The following is an 18,317-nucleotide window of genomic DNA, read 5'->3' on the forward strand; positions in this document are numbered from 1 at the left end:
AACTCAGCGTTTCTACAATCAGGAACGTTAAAAGTTTATTGGATCTGAAAGAATTCCAAACTCTAAACAGCTTCACACCTTTTTTTTCACTTCTTCCTGCTGATTTTCCACAAACTAATGTTGTTTTCTTTTTTTGCATTACCGATTTAAATCTAAACGTCTCTCTTTTCCTTTCCTGATTTTTTTTAAAAATGTATATGTCGGATATAAAGTTTCACTTCCTTTTGTCGTCAGACCAACTGCATCGCAGCCGGAGGAAACCTGGCGTCCCTCCACGGCAGCTCCGACTCCGAGTTCATCGTTTATCTGGTCTACATGATGACGGGCGGCTACACCCCGGTCTGGCTGGGCGGCCACGACTCGGCCGCGGTGAGACTTTTATAAACAATCAAAGTGGTGGTGATGATTTATACTGGCTTTAAAAGTACTGCAGTCCTGCACCGCGGGCTTTAAAAGTACCGCAGGCTTTAAAAGTACTGCAGTCCTGCACCACGGGCTTTAAAAGTACTGCAGTCCTGCACCGCGGGCTTTAAAAGTACTGCAGTCCTGCACCGCGGGCTTTAAAAGTACCGCGGGCTTTAAAAGTACTGCAATCCTGCACTAGGGGCTTTAAAAGTACTGCAGTCCTGCACCACGGGCTTTAAAAGTACTGTGGGCTTTAAAAGTACCGCAGGCTTTAAAAGTACCGCAGTTCTGCACCAGGGGCTTTAAAAGTACTGCAGTCCTGCACCGCGGGCTTTAAAAGTACTGCAGTCCTGCACCAGGAGCTTTAAAAGTACTGCAGTCCTGCACCACGGGCTTTAAAAGTACCGTGGGCTTTAAAAGTACTGCAGTCCTGCATCAGGGGCTTTAAAAGTACTGCAGTCCTGCACCACGGGCTTTAAAAGTACCGCGGGCTTTAAAAGTACTGCAGTCCTGCATCAGGGGCTTTAAAAGTACTGCAGTCCTGCACCAGGAGCTTTAAACGTACTGCAGTCCTGCACCATGGGCTTTAAAAGTACTGCAGTCCTGCACTAGGAACTTTAAAAGTAACAGGAAAACTCTCCGTTAGTCAAAGGCAGTGTGGTTTTATACGCCAGAGGGAATCTCCTGGGGTGGATTTGACCCATCATGCATCTGGATTATTTCCTACCGCGGTGAAGCCGCCTGGTCGGCGTCGAGAGAAAACGTGAGAAGAGAGAAATGGTTGTCGTTTGTCCTCAGGAGGGGACGTGGCAGTGGACCGACGGCTCGTACTTCCAGTCCAGCGTGTGGAGCCTCGGCCAGCCCGACAACGTGAACGGAAGCCAGCACTGCATGCAGATGAACGAACTCGGTGAGGAGAACACGCTGTGGTACTGCGGCCGGTTCGGAGAACTGCTGAGTCGGCCAGAAAGAACCAAGGGGGCGGAGTTTAAACTTTGGGGTTTTTTCTCGTGGGAGTCCCGCTAAACGTTCCATCGTCCAGCAGTGAGCTCAGATTCACTATCTGCTGGTTTGTTTGGGGTTTTTTAGAGAGAGAGAAAAAAAAAAAACTCCTTCAAATTAAAAGTGTTTTCAAAGAGAGCCGTTAGACCGGCCGCTATGATTCTCTCCACTCCAGCTCACGCAATACACACCCATTATTATAAAGTCCAGGAACACCAGTGGTTTCACACTCTCGAGGCTCACAAGTTTAAAAGTGGCAGAAAAACGATGTTTTCTGCCTGCAGCAGTTCGGTGTCGTCACGTTACTACGTCTTTCTCTCCCCCCGCAGGACATTTCGCCGTGCACGACGTCTATTGTTTCCAGTACCTGTCCTCCGTCTGTACGAAGGACATGTGAAGACGCCGGCGGAGCGTCGACACCGTCCAGCCTCAGCGTCGACTCCACTGAAAGGTCCGCTGTCGGGATTTGGAATGTCAGTATAAATAATAAATATTTACTCTGCATCAAACTGTTTTGGAGTGCTTTGTGTCGTCTTCTCGTCCCCAAAAATCGGGTTTGGTTCAGGTCGACGGTCGATCAACACTGTGTTCAGAAAGAATGTTGTCATATAGACTAAAAAACAACATAGAAAAAAAAAAACAGCTTTGCGTTGCACAACATGATCAAAACCAGTGAGACGTCTCGACCACAGTAACTAATTTAATTTAATTTAATTTAATTTAATTTAATTTAATTTAATTTAATTTAATTTAATTTAATTTAATTTAATTTAATTTAATTTAATTTAATTTAATTTAATTTAATTTAATTTAATTTAATTTAATTTAATTTAATTTAATTTAATTTAATTTAATTTAATTTAATTTAATTTAAGGTGACATGACGTTACCTCCGTTGGCCACCAGGTGTCAGTACAAATCTGAGCGCTTTGCTCTTATCCTCCATCAAGCCGCGAGAAGAAGACGAAGAAGAAGCGCTCCGGAGGCGGCGTTGACGTGTTTCAGCTCCGAAATATCACATTTTTCTGCCGTGAAGATGAGTTCCGTCCAGGCGTTCAGGGACTTTATCACCCAGAGGTTAACCGCCGCCGCGGTGGAGATCTTCTCGGTGTTTGAACGAACCGTCGTCCAGTACGAGGAGGAGCTCGACCGGCAGCGGAGGCTGCTGGAGATCACCTGGAAGCCCGAACTAAAACTACACAGAATCGGTAGGTTGAAGTGTTCAAACAGTTTGGACCAGCCGGTGGACGAGTCTTTTCCCGCAGGGACACAAAACGCGCTGATTTGGGGTGTTTATCGTCTGGAAACGTCACTGAGCGGGCAGCCCTGCTATCGATCTCCTGGTGTCCGTGTTATCTGATGCTACCGGAAGTTGGTGTTGCTGCGTACAGATATGAAAACAATTGTGTTTTGTGTGTGTGTTTTTTTTTAAAGAAACCTCGTTGGTTGTTTTTTTTTTTTTTAAGCACATTCTGAATGTATCAAGGAGGAAATAGTAATAAAAACATGACATTGGTGTTTCTAAACATGGAGCTCGACCTTAAACAGAAAGTTCATCCGACACTGTTGACATGAAATGACCTCGTCCTCAAATCGTGTCTGTTTTCAAACTGGCTTCCTTTTAAACATCACTGACCGTCAGGAATCTGCACGACCAACCGGTTGGGACCAGGCCGAGAGATGAACGGCACCTTTACTGTGACACAAGGAGACGGCTATAAGTTGCCATAGCAACAGTAAACATTCAATATTGGTGCCATGGAAACGGGAAGACGATGTAGTTTTCCAATAATCTGTAGTACTTCCGTTTACTGTTAATGACGACTGTCTGGTTCTACACACGCAGCCACGACTCCCAGTCCTTGTTCTCCTGGGACTTTTATTTTGACAGTCACCGTGAAAACAATGTCCGGCAGAATGTCTGTGTTCGCCTGTTGTTGATGTTCAGAGCTGATTGTCCCCGCTTCACGTGTGTGGATTCGTCACTCAGACAGACAACAGCACCCTCTAGTGGACCGGGTTCACCGGTGAATCTCACCTGCGTGTTTTTGGAATCACTTCCTCTCCAAGTTCGAGTTTTGATTCGCTTCATAGTTGAAATGAACTTTTTTTTTCTCCTCGTGTTTGTATTTGAACAGGAAGTCCAAAACGACGACGGGATGAGACGCAACTGTGGCTCCAGGATGGAGACTCCGGTCCAGACGAGGAGGAGGAGGAGGAAGAGGAGGAGCAGCTGTGCCTGGTCAAAGAGGAAGAGGAGGAAGAGGAGGAGCAGGAGGGCGACGAAGACACTGGGCAGCTGGAAATGAGTCCAGTGGGTCACCAGTGGATCAAAGAGGAGCCCGAGGCGCCGGAGGTCACCGTCCACCTGGAGGACGAGCAGCCGCTCCTCCAGCCGGATCCTCACCTGCGAACCTTCAGCCGCGAGCAGAGTTTCCTCCTCCCGGCGGACGACAAGTCGTACCTGTGTGACATGTGCGGCAAGAGCTTCCGCCAGCAGGGCAGCTTGCTGCTGCACATGAGAACTCACACGGGTGAGAAGCCGTACTCGTGCGAGGCGTGCGGGAAGACCTTCAGCCAGCCCAGCCACCTGTTGGTGCACAAGAGGACTCACACGGGTGAGAAGCCGCACCGCTGCGTCACGTGCGGGAAGCACTTCAGCCAGCAGGGCACCCTGATGCACCACATGAAAACCCACTCGGGTGAGAAGCCGTACTCCTGTGAAACCTGCGGGAAGAGCTTCAGAAAGCAGGGCAACCTTTTGTGCCACGTGCGGACCCACACGGGTGAGAAGCCGCACGCCTGTGCGATATGTGGGAAATGCTTCAGCGACAAAGGCAATCTGCTGCGTCACAAGAGGATTCACACGGGTGAGAAGCCGTACTCCTGTTTGACGTGTGGCAAGACTTTCCGCCAGCAGGGCTCCCTGTCGTGCCACATGAGAACCCACACGGGTGAGAAGCCGCATTCGTGCGTGATATGCGGGAAGAGCTTCAGCATGCAGAGCTCCTTCCTGTTCCACATGAGGACTCACACAGGTGAGAAGCCGCATTCCTGTGAAGTCTGTGGGAAAAGTTTCACCAAGCAGAGCTACCTCTTGTGCCACATGAGGACTCACACGGGTGAGAAGCCGCATTCTTGCGAGACGTGCGGCAGGAGCTTCAGCGACAAGGGGAATCTGCTGCGCCACATGAGGATCCACACGGGTGAGAAGCCGTACCCCTGCGACATGTGCGGGAAGAGCTTCCGCCAGCAGAGCTCCCTGTCCTGCCACGTGAGGACGCACACGGGTGAGAAGCCGTACGCCTGCAACACGTGCGGGAAGACCTTCAGCCAGTACGGGAACCTCTTCGTTCACAGGAAGAAACACGTGAAGTTGGAGTCCTGAGCCTCCAGACGCTGTGGCGGCGGGCGGCGCACGCCATTTTACGTTTTTAATTCCCGCGCAATCGCAGCGACTCGCGTGCAAAGTTGGCGAAATTCCAAGTCGCGCTCAAAGTCGATCAGACTCGTGTCGTTCTGTGTCGCGAGCTGGGAACTTCTAAGATTATTAAAATGGCGGCGTGTCGGCGGACCGGAAGGAAGGAAGAAGAAAAAAATCAGTCACTATCAGAAAACAATCAGCTTGACTATTATTATTATTATTTTCCCATCTCAGCCATTAAAGCTACATAGTTCATGATACCGTGTTTGGCTTGAGTGTGCCTTTACAGTTAATCTGTGCGTGTGTGTGCGTGTGTGTGTGTGTGTGCTTATTGTGATTATACACGGGAGACGTAGACCAGAGTGTAACGCTCCATCACGACCTGCTCGTATAACAAAGTTTCCGTTTATATAGCCTGTGGCTTTTTGTATAAAAAAATAAAAATAAATAAAGCCCTTATTAACGACCACGCCTGTATTTTGACTGCAGTTTGTCAAGTTGATTTCTCTTTCTTGTCGAAGGATCCAGCAGAAACGAGTCGAATCTGCCTTCTGAATCGATGACGTGTGATTCACTCGCCCGCCGCCAGGGGGCGATAAACGGTGTTCGTCGAACCGGAAGTCGAAGCGTGTCGGCGGCGGAGTTTCCGGTGTAAACCATGTCCTCTCCTGCAGAAACGATGAGCTCAGTCCAGTCTTTCAGGGACTTTATCACCCAGAGACTGACCGCCGCCGCGGTGGAGATCTTCTCCATGTTCGAACAAACCGTCGTCCGGTACGAGGAGGAGCTCGAGCGGCAGCGGAGGTCGCTGGAGGGCGGCTGGAAACCGAGGATAAAGTTGCACAGAATCGGTAGGTTCAAGTGTTAAACTCTCGGATACTAAAAAAAAAAAAAAAAGATTAAGCTGATCTATTATGAACGTTTTTTTTTTTTTACGGAAAACTGTTGTATTATTATTATTATTGAAACTTGATGTCATAGCGGAAATCAGTGTTTCGGATCGACTCGTGTCCGTGTTAATTGGTGGCCTCGTGACGTCAGCGGAATCCTGTCACTGCGTTAGAAAGCGGGTGAATATTCGATGTGGCGAAGTGTTAAATATTAAAAATTGGAAACGGATATAGCCCCATAAGAATTCTAATATAAGAATTATTATTATAAGCAGGATTAGCTGCAGACTTGATGGAGACATTAGGCTCAGTTCATGAACTTCCACTTCTACAGTCAGAAATCTAATATAGAGAGAGATACAGAATGTTGGTGGTATGTAATGTTGACTTATAACTGCATTGAGGGTAAAAACAGAAGAGAAGCAGTTTATTTTTTTATTTTTACTTATTCTATTTTTTGTGCTCTTTTTGCTCTTGTTTAGATGTTTACATATTTTAATTCTTTAATTTTTATCATTTCTGCACCTTTTTACCTTGAGCTGTTGTAAGTTTGTGTTTCCCCCTGCGGAGGAATAAAGTTCTAAAGTTCAAAGTTAAACCTACAGCAACAGCTAATCTTGACTGAGCAACTTTAATTCTTTATTTATTTATTCTTTCTTGACTGCAGAAAATGCAGATCAGCCTGTGTGGGAGGAGAACGAGCGGTGGGAGCAGGAGAGGGTCTCCAGTCCAGACCTGGACGAACCTCTACACATCAAAGAGGAGGAGGAGGAAGAAGAGGAAGAGGAGGATGACAAGGAGGACGACGACGACGCAGAACCGGGGCGGAGTGAAGCCGTGAGTCTGGACCCGGCGCCGCCGCGGGTCAAAGACGAAGCGGCGAAGCCCGCGGGGGCTCCGGTCACGCCGGACGAGTCGGGCGGCGGCACGAGGGACGAGGAGCCGCTTCTTAAGTACAACACTCTGAGGTTCATGAGGAGCTTCCGTGACGAGCGGCGGGCCCGGAGCGACCCGGACAGGGAGTCAAATTCCTTCGCGGCTGAAGAGCCGCACCACAGGCGTCGCGCCGCCGCCGCCGCCGCGTCCGACGACGGCCGCCACGTCGACGTCAACGACGACGACCCCGCGGCGTTCGTCCTCGGAGACGAGTGCAAGCTAGCCGCCCACCAGACGCGCGCGGCGGGCGAGAGGCAGTTCCTGTGCAAGCTGTGTGGGAAGGCCTTCCGGCTGCCCAGGTCCCTGTGCCTGCACATGAGGACCCACACGGGTGAGAAGCCGCACTCCTGCGAGATCTGCGGCAAGCGTTTCCGCCAGCCCAGCCACCTGCTGGTGCACAAGCGGATCCACACGGGTGAGAAGCCGTACTCCTGCGAGACGTGCGGGCAGACCTTCCGGCAGTACGGGAACCTGTTCACGCACAGCAAGAGACACAAGAGCGCAAAGTCCTGAGACCCAAAGGGACGAAGACCTCGTCTGGGAAACCAGTCGGCAGATTTTATTTATTACTTTTTGGGGTGAAGAAGAAAAAACAACAAGACAGGATTCTGTTCCGTGTGGAACTCCCGACATGCAGCTCTGGGATCGTCTTTCTGTTCTCCAGCAGGCTACAGCACGTTTGTGTTTCTCCCCAGAAGGTAAAGTTCTCTGCCGGTTTGAGGTTTAGAAACAATCCAGAGGAATTATTACCGTATTTTCCACACTATAAGGCACACCGGATTATAAGGCACATGGAATAGACCAGTGGTCGGCAACCTTTATAGCTCAAAGCCATTAGGTTACATTTTCCACTGATTCTAACACCCAGAGAGGTACACGCTTTATTTTGATAGTCCTACCTGCAGCCTATGCCAGGAGGACACTACACACAAAACCTTCTTCACTGCTGGTTGACAACTTACAACTAATAAACTAAACTACATGAACTAAGCAACAAAAACACAACACAATTATTACCGACACCACAAACCAAATAGAACCCCCAATAATTGCATTTAAAACACCACAAACAGAAACTCCCATAATGCATTGCAGCTATCGGCTCCTTTATGCATTTGCACAGAGGTGGTCGCTGCAAGGCATGATGGGAATTCATGTTTTGTGTTGTTGGAGGTTATTGTGGGTTGTTGTTGGGCTTGGTGTTGTGTTGATTGTGTTTATGTGTTTTTGTTCCCCAGTTTAGGGAGTAATTATTTCATCTAGTTTATTTTGGTTTGTTAGAATGTTGGTGTGCAACCATGAGTGATGAAGGTGTTGTGTGGAGTGTCGTCCGCTCTGAAGATCCGGTTGCGAAGTTAGAGTTGTCAAAATAAAAGCCTCTGGTTGTTCAGCTGGCAAGTAGCAGTCTCGAGTAGAGCAGTTCTTCCATATATAAGGTGCACCGGGTTATAAGGAGCACTGGCAGCTTTTGAGAAAATTTGAGGTGTTTAGGTGCCTTATAGTCTGGAAAATACGGTAATTATTTTTTCTGCTTTCTAATCAGTCTGAAGTTGGAAACTGAGGAAGTTCCAGTGAGAACGCAGCGAGCCGAGCAGAACGTCTTCGAATCAGTTGAGTCGCGGTTTCGTCCGACGTTCATCAGAAGTCCTGGGTTTTTTTGTTTTGTTTTTGTTTTTATTTCTCGTCAACGACGACCTCGAACTTCTGCCTTTGACGTTTTGTTCAGACGGATGATTTCAGCTCGGGATGTTCCATCGACTGTCACTTTACATTGCTCACGCCGTGGAAAGTTTCCGCTTCCTGACAAAATGTGTTCCGTCGGTGTGGTTCAATGACAAAAGTGTGGATTCAGAGTCGGAATTGATTTGCTGGAGAATAAAGGAGAAGTGAAGAACCTGCAGTGTTTCCTCAGTCGTCTCTGATCGTCCGGCTTCAGCACCTTCAAGGTTTTCTACTATGGAAGTTGTCACTTTTGTTTTATTCTAATCCCCCAAATCCTGGTTAAAAAGTCTACATTTAAAGGCTGAAACAGTACAAATGTTTAAGTATGATATAAATTAAATCTTAACAAAAGAACGACACACAAACTGTCACTGTGTCTTTTGTAAATAATTCTTTTTAAGGTTGTGTGACACGGTTTTATTGTTCGTGTGGATAAGAGTTCATTTAGAAAGCCACAGATTCACCTCGGTCACTTCAGGAGTCTTTTTTACAGAGAAAAACCAAAAACTCAGGCGGAGGAAAGGAACAAATCCGTGTTTTCGTTTGCTGCCTCTTGACCAGGTCGTCAGTATAAACGACGACTGGTTCTTAACCGAGCTGCCTGGTGAAATAAAATCAATGTTCACTTTGCCTCTGGTCGAATTTGATCGTTAATCGGTGACTTTTTGGCGAAATAATGGTGAAAAAAGGTGCAAGTTGTTATTTGCATGTAGTTACCGGTCGGTTCCGGCAGGTGGCGCATCAAACCTCACGAGCCTCCAGCGAACCGAGCGAAGAAGAAGAAGGTTTGTTTTTTTTTCTTCCTGTTGTTGTGGACGATCGGACTGTTTTGTGTCTTTGTCGTTTTCCTGATATAAAAACATGTCGTCCGCTGCGGAAGAGACGAGTCCGGCTCAGACTTTAAAAGACTTTATCGCCCAGAGACTGACCGCCGCCGCGGCGGAAATCTTCTCCGTGTTCGAACAGACTGTCGTCCGGTACGAGGAGGAGCTCGACCGGCAGCGCGCGTTACTGGCACTCGGCTGGAAACCCGAAATAAAGTTGCACCGAATCGGTAGGTTTTGACGGAAACACTCCGGCGGAACCGACACGTTCATGTGGCGCGTGACGAGACTCGGCAGTCTTTTTTTTACCTGTAAATCCGCCCAGAGCAGTGGGCGGGTGTTTCGGACCGACTGGCGTCCGTGTTGACTGCTGTCACCGGAAGTCCTCGCTGCGGACGTTGAAAAAGGTCGCCTGGTGGGCAGGTGACGAACCCGACAAGAATAAAACAGTTTGTGGAGTTTTATTTGAGGGATTGTCGCGTGATTACAGATTAATTCCAAACACTTCAGATGGTTTTTACTTCATCATCTTATTTTACTGCTAATCCTCACATTTGAACTCCAAACTCAGGCTCTTTTGTGGACCTTTTTGAAAACGCTCAGGTTCCGTGTGCGTTTTGACGGAACACGCACACTTCGTGAGATAGCGGAGCAGGAAAGGCTCACATCATAACTGTTTCTACTCTTTTTACTTTAATTTCCAGACTATTGCACCTGAATAGAAGCCGGACCCTCCAAATTAAAACAAACAAAAAAACGTGTGCATGTATCGGCTGCACTTGTCTATAAGCTGCAGGCGTCTTACGTTTTAACAGCATGAATTTCACTGTGGGGATTGTGGGACTTTTTGAGAGAGAGTTCGGTGTTACGTGATGCACCTGAACGCGTCACGTAACTCCCAAGTCCAGAAATGAGTGCGACTGATTAATTCAGAATCGAACGAGCTTCTTCTTCTTCGTCTGTGAGACTTTTGAACCTGATGAACAGGAAGTCAAACTGAACTGTTGTGTCTTCGTCCCTCCAGAAACGCCACGGCAGCGCGTCGTTGACAGGAAGTCCGGCTGGGTCCAGGAGGAGGCGGAGCCTCCGCAGATCAAAGAGGAGGAGGAGGAGGAGGAGGAGGTGGGGCTTCTGAGGGTCAAAGAGGAGTGCGAGGCTCCGGAGGTCACGGTCCGTCTGGAGGAGCTCGTCTCCGCCTCCTTCGCCGCCGCGCCGCCGCCGTACCAGGACGACTGTACGGACTCTGGATCGGACGGGAGTCGTACGCCAAACGACGGCGTGGACAAATGTCCCGAGTCGGGACTCCGGCGCGGCGTCGACGCCGAGGAGACGTGTTCGACGTTCGGCGGCGGCGGGAACGACTCGCGGTTTCTGTCTCGGCTGGAGACACACGCGGGTGAGAAGCCTTTTCTCTGCAAGACGTGTGGGAAGGGCTTCGGTCAACGGAGGGCTTTGCTGATCCACCTCCGGTCCCACACGGGTGAGAAGCCGCACCACTGCGTGACGTGCGGGAAGAGCTTCCGCCAGCCCGGCCACCTGATGGTCCACAAGAGGACCCACACGGGTGAGAAGCCGCACTCCTGCGCGCTCTGTGGGAAGCGCTTCGGTCAGCACGGCTCCCTGTGGAACCACATGAAAATCCACTCGGGTGAGAAGCCGTTCCCCTGTGAAGTCTGCGGGAAGCGCTTCATCAAGCAGTGCAACCTTCTGTACCACAGGCGAATTCACACGGGTGAGAAGCCGTACCGCTGCGGCACATGCGGGAAGACCTTCAGTGACAAGAGCAACCTGTCCGGCCACATGAAGACCCACAGAGACCAGAAGGAACATTCCTGCGTCACCTGTGGGAAAGGTTTCCACGGACACAGCAAGTTGGTGCGCCACATGAGGACTCACACGGGTGAGAAGCCGCACTCCTGCGAGATCTGCGGGAAGGGTTTCAGTCAGCAGAGCTACCTCTTGTGCCACATGAGGACTCACACGGGTGAGAAGCCCCACGCGTGCGCGATATGCGGCAGGGGCTTCAGCGACAAGGGCAACATGCTGCGCCACGTGCGGATCCACACGGGTGAGAAGCCGTACGCGTGCGCCACGTGCGGGAAGAGTTTCCGTCAGCAGAGCTCCCTGTCGTGCCACGTCAGGACGCACACGGGTGAGAAGCCGTACTTCTGCAAGACGTGCGGGAAGACCTTCAGCCAGTACGGCCACCTGTTCGTTCACACGAAGAAACACGCGTGTGAGAATCCGCTAGGCGTCCGGCAAGTGCAGCTCGTGGAAACGAGCGATTGATTCCATTGAAAGTGGGACTTGGATGTTTTCCGTCTGTGTCACTTTTAAGACTCCGTCGCCGTGGAAACGCAGATTTTCTGAGTCGCTCTCTAATTTTAATTTGTTTTTGCTCAGAAGTGTGAAAGACCCGTCTATAATGTGACACGAATAAACTCTTAGCAAAGTTTGTGTTTGTATTTTTATTTTCTCCGATGGTGCAGGTTTGAGGAAAAAACACGTTCAACTTTTTTTTTACTTATTTAAATTTCGTGAGTTCTGTGTCTGTAAAATATTAAATATTCATCAGTTTATACACTATTTTCTTCATTTAAAGGTGGAATGTATTTACTCACGATGATTTTGCAAATATTTGATCTTTTCTTTGTGATAAGATTCAGTATTTGTTTTAGTTTTCTTTGTTCAGCCAACATTTATTTGTTATTTAACTAAATTTAACTAAAAAAGATTATTTGAATCACGAAAATAAAAACTGCAAATGTTTTCATTTGGACTTTTTTTTGTTTGTTAATCTAATTTTCAGGTAAAAAAAATCCCATTGTCAGATCGTTTTACTTCATTTCTCACGATCATAACTTCCAACTTTTTCATGGGGAGAATTTAAATTAAATTCTTTAAAAAAAATTAAATATAAATTATAACCCCGACTTTTCTCTCAGATGCAGAAATTATTTGAGGGTTTTGACTCAGAATTCTGACTTTTTTCAGATTTAAAAAAAATCATTTTTATTTTTTTTACTAGAATTCTTACTTTTCTCTCCGAATTCTGACTTTTTCTGAAAATCTTGATATTAAATTCAGAATCAAATATATATTTATTTACTTTTTTGGTTCTGGTCATCCTTTTATATATATATATATATTATTTGTTATTTTTTTTTTTTAATAAATGACTTTTTTCATGGTCTCCTTAGTAACGTTCTCTCGTGGGAATAAAAGGTAGTTGAAAATGAATTTTTCTGAAAATCTTGATATTGAATTCAGATTCAAATGTATATTTATTTACTTTTTTGATTCTGGTCATCCTTATATATATATATATATATTTATTTTAATTTATTTAATAAATGACTTTTTCATGGTCTCTTAGTGACGTTCTCTACCTAAAAGGTAGTTGAACGTAAAGTGAGGAAGAGGAGGAGGAAGGGGAGGAGCTGCAGCTCACAGCTGAAGTCGTTTCTCTTAAACGAGCCGTGACGTCATCACAGTTTTGGGAGCTCGAGGGTTCGAGCGGTCCTCAGCCCCTCTCTCTCTCTCTCTCTCTCTCTCTCTCCTCCTGCAGCCGCAATGAGCTCCACTCAGGTTTTACGGGACTTCATCAACAGGAGACTCACCTGTGCCGCGGTGCAAATCTCCAGCCTGTTCGAAAGCACGGTGGGCCTGCTGGAGGCGCAGCTGGAGCGTCAGCGCAGACTCCTGGAGGCGGCGACGCGGCGGAGCGCAGGTTTGACCGACTGAAGCGACTCGGGATTGAAAGGCTGGGATTTTACGATTGCTGACAGGAAAATCCAGGTTCATTATGTGAGGGACCAAAAGGTGAAGAATAACAAGCCGATGTGTTTTTAATCTGGAGACTGTCGCCCCGCTTTTCTCAGAATTCCAGAATTGCAGAGGGTATAAATAAAGACAAGATGATTAACATGAATTCAGAGTTCAGAAGGTTCGATTTGCTTAAATTCATAGATTCTGTAAAGAAAATAGTGTTTTCAGAAAATAGCCTATTTAGCTTTAAGCTTCTTGTGTAATTCTGTATTAAAGAAACGGTTTTATCTCAATGATAAACACTGTTTTAGTGGTTATTTTAAATTCCTCTGTTATATTTAGTTATAATTCTGAACAACAATATTCACTGGATGTCCTGCTCTGAAACGAACCGTACCGTTCTGGACCGTACTGTTCTGGACCATACAGTTCTGTTCTGAACCGTACCGTTCTGGACCGTACCGTTCTGGACCATACAGTTCTGTTCTGAACCGTACCGTTCTGCACCGTTCTGCACCGCACCGCACCGTTCTGCACCGTACCGTTCTGAACCATACAGTTCTGTTCTGAACCGTACCGTTCTGCACCGTTCTGCACCGCACCGCACCGTTCTGCACCGTACCGTTCTGAACCATACAGTTCTGTTCTGAACCGTACCGTTCTGGACCGTACCGTTCTGGACCATACAGTTCTGTTCTGAACCGTACCGTTCTGGACCATACAGTTCTGTTCTGAACCGTACCGTTCTGGACCGTACCGTTCTGCACCGCACCGCACCGTTCTGCACCGTACCGTTCTGGACCATACAGTTCTGTTCTGAACCGCACCGTTCTGGACCGTACCGTTCAGGACCGTACCGCTCTGGACCGTACCGTTCTGTTCTGAACCGTACCGTTCAGGACCGTACCGTTCTGCGCCATTCTGGATCGTACCGTACTGGGCCGTACCGTTCTGCGCCGTACCGTTCTGGACCGTACTGTACCGTACCATTCTGGACCGTACGGTTCTGCACCGTACCGTTCTACGCGGTGGAAACAAGGCTAATGATAACGTCTCAGTTGCACATCTTATAGACTCTATTTGCTCACGTACCTTGTTCCATCATTCCGTTTCACTTCTTGCCAGACTTGCAGGACCAGGAGGTCCAGGACCAGGAGGTCCAGGACGAGGACGCGACTTCCAGTCCGCTGCAGGTGATCCCAGAACCTTCGCTGGACGAGGACGAGGACGAGGAGGAGGATGAAGAGCAGCTGGACGAGGACAGTGACGACTACATCGATGAAGAGACTGAACCTGAAGCTCCCGGCCAGCAGCTTCCGTCTCGCAACTTCGCCAAGATGTTCATCAACGCCCAGCTGATCGCCGCCGCCGTGGACATTTTCATGGCCGCCGAGGACGTGGTCCTCCAGAACCAGAAGGACATGGACAGTCGGTGTCGACTGCTGGGAACCAGGCCGCACAGACACGGCACGTAGACCTTCAGGGGACCGCCTCGAGGCCGACGCTTTCCAAAGATCCTCCTGTTGATCTGTGTGTCTTCTTCCTTCCAGACGTCCAGCCGCAGGTCCTGCGGCTCCAGAGGACGGGACCGGAACTCCGTCCCCGCAAAGAAGACCAGGAGGTCCCGGAGGTCCCTGGCAGCAAAGAGGAACGGGAACACGAGGCCGGCGGCGTGGCGGACGGCCGGGATCGGGAACCGGGACGCCACGGAGACCCGGGTCCCAGCGGGAGACACGGAGGCCCGGGTCCAAGTGGGACATACGGAGGCCCGGGACGCCACGGAGACCCGGGTCCCAGCGGGACACAGGGAGGCCCGGGTCCCAGCGGGACACAGGGAGGCCCGGGTCCAAGTGGGACATACGGAGGCCAGGGTCCAAGTGGGACATATGGAGGCCCGGGACGCCACGGAGACCCAGGTCCCAGCAGGAGACACGGAGACCCGGGTCCCAGCGGGAGACACGGAGACCCAGGTCCCAGCGGGAGACACGGAGGCCCGGGACGCCACGGAGACCCGGGTCCCAGCGGGACACACGGAGGCCCAGGTCCAAGTGGGACATACGGAGGCCCGGGACGCCACGGAGACCCGGGTCCCAGTAGGAGACACGGAGACCCAGGTCCCAGCGGGACACACGGAGGCCCAGGTCCAAGTGGGACATACGGAGGCCCGGGACGCCACGGAGACCCGGGTCCCAGTAGGAGACACGGAGACCCAGGTCCCAGCGGGAGACACAGAGACGCGGGACGCCACGGAGACCCGGGTCCAAGCGGGACACACGGAGGCCCGGGACGCCACGGAGACCCGGGTCCCAGCAGGAGACACGGAGCCGAGGCAGGACCGGAGGCGTCGCAGTGACGACGTGTCGATCCGTTATTAACAGTCTTTAAAAGCCCCAAACAGCACAGAACCTGATCCTCACAGGTGAGAAGCCACGGTTTTCTCCAACGTGCAAGAAACGATTCTTTTTTTAATTTTTTTTACTTTTAACTCTTCTAAAACATCCACAGTCTCGTTTTCACAAAACAACAAACCACGGGGGGAGAAAGACGCTCGTCTTCTTTGATTCACGGTAGAAGTTTGAATCACCGGTACAAAGTAGGAATCTTGACACTGTTATTGATTAAAATCGGCTAAAAAAACACTTAAAACACACATTTTGTTGAATATTTTCAAACACATTGAATTATGTTGCACATTTACTGTTTTACGTTTTTATTTTATTGGATGTTTTTGGGGGGAAACAAACCAAACCAGACTGAACTTCACCAAACTCCTGTCATGATTTGAGTTCCGTACTGTTTTTAAACTTGGATTATTTACATCGTGGAAATAAAAGTTTGTCGAATTCGCTGTGGTGATTGTTTTCCTTGAGGTTGATGGCGACGAGACGCTTCAGAGCCTTGATGGAACCCAGGAGGCGGTGTTTAGATTGTCAAAATAAAATGGTTCCTTGAATTAAAAAAAAAAAAGTGAGACCTATTGAGCTTTAACTCTCTGGGGCCTGAAGCGTTTTGTCCCGTTTTTCACTACAATTGATTTTTCCTTTATATCTCAGATATAAAATCCTTAAACTGCCTTTTTGGTGTCATTTTGTTCAGGACGACCTCCATAAATGCATTTCTGAAGTATTTTCTTCAGTTTGGCATACTTTATTAACACAGTGGATCTAAAAACACCATAAAACTACAAATTCGGGTGGTAAAAACAGATTTATTGACTATAAAATTCACAGACATGGTTAAGCACATTGTCTGTCCTCTTTTATTCTGGTTCTGCAGGTTTCTTCCTGTTAGAGGGAGTTTCTCTGGTATAAAAGCGCCTCGAAGGGATTGTTATATGTGGTGCTGCATAAATAAACCTGAATCTATATATTAATTTAAAGTTAAACCCTGTGCAGAGTCGATTTGTTTAGTTTTTCAAGCCACTGGAGCGGATTTCGACACGATGTAATGCGCGCCTGCTCCTGCAGATGGCGGTGTGGCGCTGTGGCGGGCTGCGAGTCTCCGACTTGGCGGAGAGACGAAGAAGAAGAATTGGACGTAGTAGAAGAAGAAGGAGGAGGAGGAACCGAAGCGGCAGCGGCTGCGATCAACAATCACAACATTTCAGCGCTAAAGCGGCACAAACGATGAGTTCCGTCCGGCGTTTCAGAGACTTTATCACCCAGAGACTGACCGCCGCCGCGGTGGAGATCTTCTCCGTGTTCGAGCGAACCGTCGTCCAGTACGAGGAGGAGCTCGACCGCAGCGGAGGCTGCTGGAGATCACCTGGACACCTGGAGGGAAGCCCGCACGAGCAGGTATGTGACGTCACAAGTTGATGAAAACGTCAAAACTGTTCATCAGGAAGCTGCTGTTTTTTTTTTCTCTCCGGGCTCCAACAACACGCCTGATTGTTGCTCGTTAAATATCAACGATCTGCCCTTTTATTGAGTTTAAAAAGTGCTTAATAGTCACAGAACAAGTGTTTTGCACGGTTACCCTCACAGCCAGAGGGTCCCCGGTTCGAGTCCAGGCTCGGGAACTGTTCCTGGCTCTTCTCTCTGGATCTTTGCCTGACGTTAATCTGAATGACGTGACTTCCTGAGAAATTAACTCAAAGTTTTCAGTAATTAATCGCCATTCATCTCACAAGCTTGTTTTAGATATGGAATTAATGTCGACTCAACAAAGTGTATTTGAAGTCAAAGAGCAGTTGTAGCAGTCTAGCAGCGAAGAGTGAAACTGTTCCTCTTCAAGTTGAGCGAGAAGGAAGAAGAAAACCCACCTGAGATCCATTAAGAGAGGAAATATACGTGAACCCAGACGACAGAGAGCAGCTCCACACTTAAAGAGCTCTAGAAACAGTCGTCAACTTCAAATCCATTAACATGAATAGAAACACGCTGGAATTAAATTAATTTAGCTGCAAGGTTCAAGCTTTTCCCTCCTGGTCTGTCACCATGGCGACGTGCTGCTTTACTATAGCGGTGTTTTTCAACCACTGGTGTTTCCTCCAGATCGTCAGGTGAGCCGTGGGAAATGATCACATTTCACATTTTTTTCTAAAAAAAACCATTTGCTCTCACAGTGACAGTGTGTTGCAGAGTAATCCTGTATAAATACTCTTCACCACTAGAGGGCAGCACAGAACTTTGCCGTGTGAAATGTAAAGTGACAGACGTCAGTGTGGTTCATCTCCACCTCCTGCTACCATCTTGTATCAAAGTACTGTGTCAGTGACAGTGATGGAGAAGTTTTTGAAAACCAGGATCTCAGCTCTTCATCCATCAGGTCCAGGTTTCACACTGAGGGAGGCACTATTAAAAAAAGTCCTTGCTTTCTGGATTTACTGGATTCCTGTTGATAAAACTTTGATGAGAAAGACTTTATATTGTTAATAGAGGCTGCAGAGTGTCACATTTTAACATTTTCAGGTGGTGGTGGTGTGAAAAAAGTGTGTCTTGGCTCAAAAAAGGTTGAAAAACACTGACCTATAGAATAGAATAGATTAGCTTTCCCGCTGTGATCCTTCATTTAACAACAAGTCAGGAGGCAATAGAACAGAAGAACCTCACTCGTGGATTTGAACCCTCCACCTTCTCGCTGCCCCGCCGTTTCACATTCACACGTTTAGAAAACGAATGTCCGTTTACATGGAAACGTCGCAAACGATGCAGTAAGTCTGTTGGTCCACTAGTGGGTGCTGCGGTGAGACGATTCTCCTCCTTCCTGGAGTGAAGTCGTTGCTTCACAGGTGAGAATATCTTCACCGGTTTGGGAGATTTAAAATTAGATCAATTTAAAAGAGGCTCTTCATGAAGATAAGAGTTAGATTAAGGTTCTGGAGTCGAGGTACCGCACACGCCA

The 18,317-nt window shown here is 48.3% G+C and overlaps 2 protein-coding genes across 2 annotated transcripts; both read left to right on the forward strand.

Moving 5' to 3' along the window:
• Nucleotides 1-2,443: 2,443 nt before the first annotated feature.
• Nucleotides 2,444-5,243, forward strand: LOC308130594 (uncharacterized protein; the record flags this gene model as incomplete). The annotated part of the gene is made up of 2 exons (XM_080496997.1): nt 2,444-2,615; nt 3,546-5,243. 2 exons carry the CDS (start codon nt 2,444-2,446, stop codon nt 4,793-4,795), a joined length of 1,422 nt encoding a protein of 473 aa, XP_080353123.1. The 3' UTR covers nt 4,796-5,243.
• Nucleotides 5,244-9,240: 3,997 nt separating this feature from the next.
• On the forward strand, nt 9,241-11,548 carry LOC308130595 (uncharacterized protein; the record flags this gene model as incomplete). Its single annotated transcript, XM_080496998.1, has 2 exons — nt 9,241-9,433; nt 10,228-11,548. The coding sequence occupies 2 exons, from the start codon at nt 9,241-9,243 to the stop codon at nt 11,490-11,492; spliced, it is 1,458 nt and encodes a 485-aa protein (XP_080353124.1). The 3' UTR covers nt 11,493-11,548.
• Between the last annotated feature and the right edge of the window lie 6,769 nt (nt 11,549-18,317).

The sequence above is a fragment of the Blennius ocellaris genome, assembly GCF_963422515.1.
Source record: "Blennius ocellaris genome assembly, chromosome: 5".
Classification (NCBI taxonomy): domain Eukaryota; kingdom Metazoa; phylum Chordata; class Actinopteri; order Blenniiformes; family Blenniidae; genus Blennius; species Blennius ocellaris.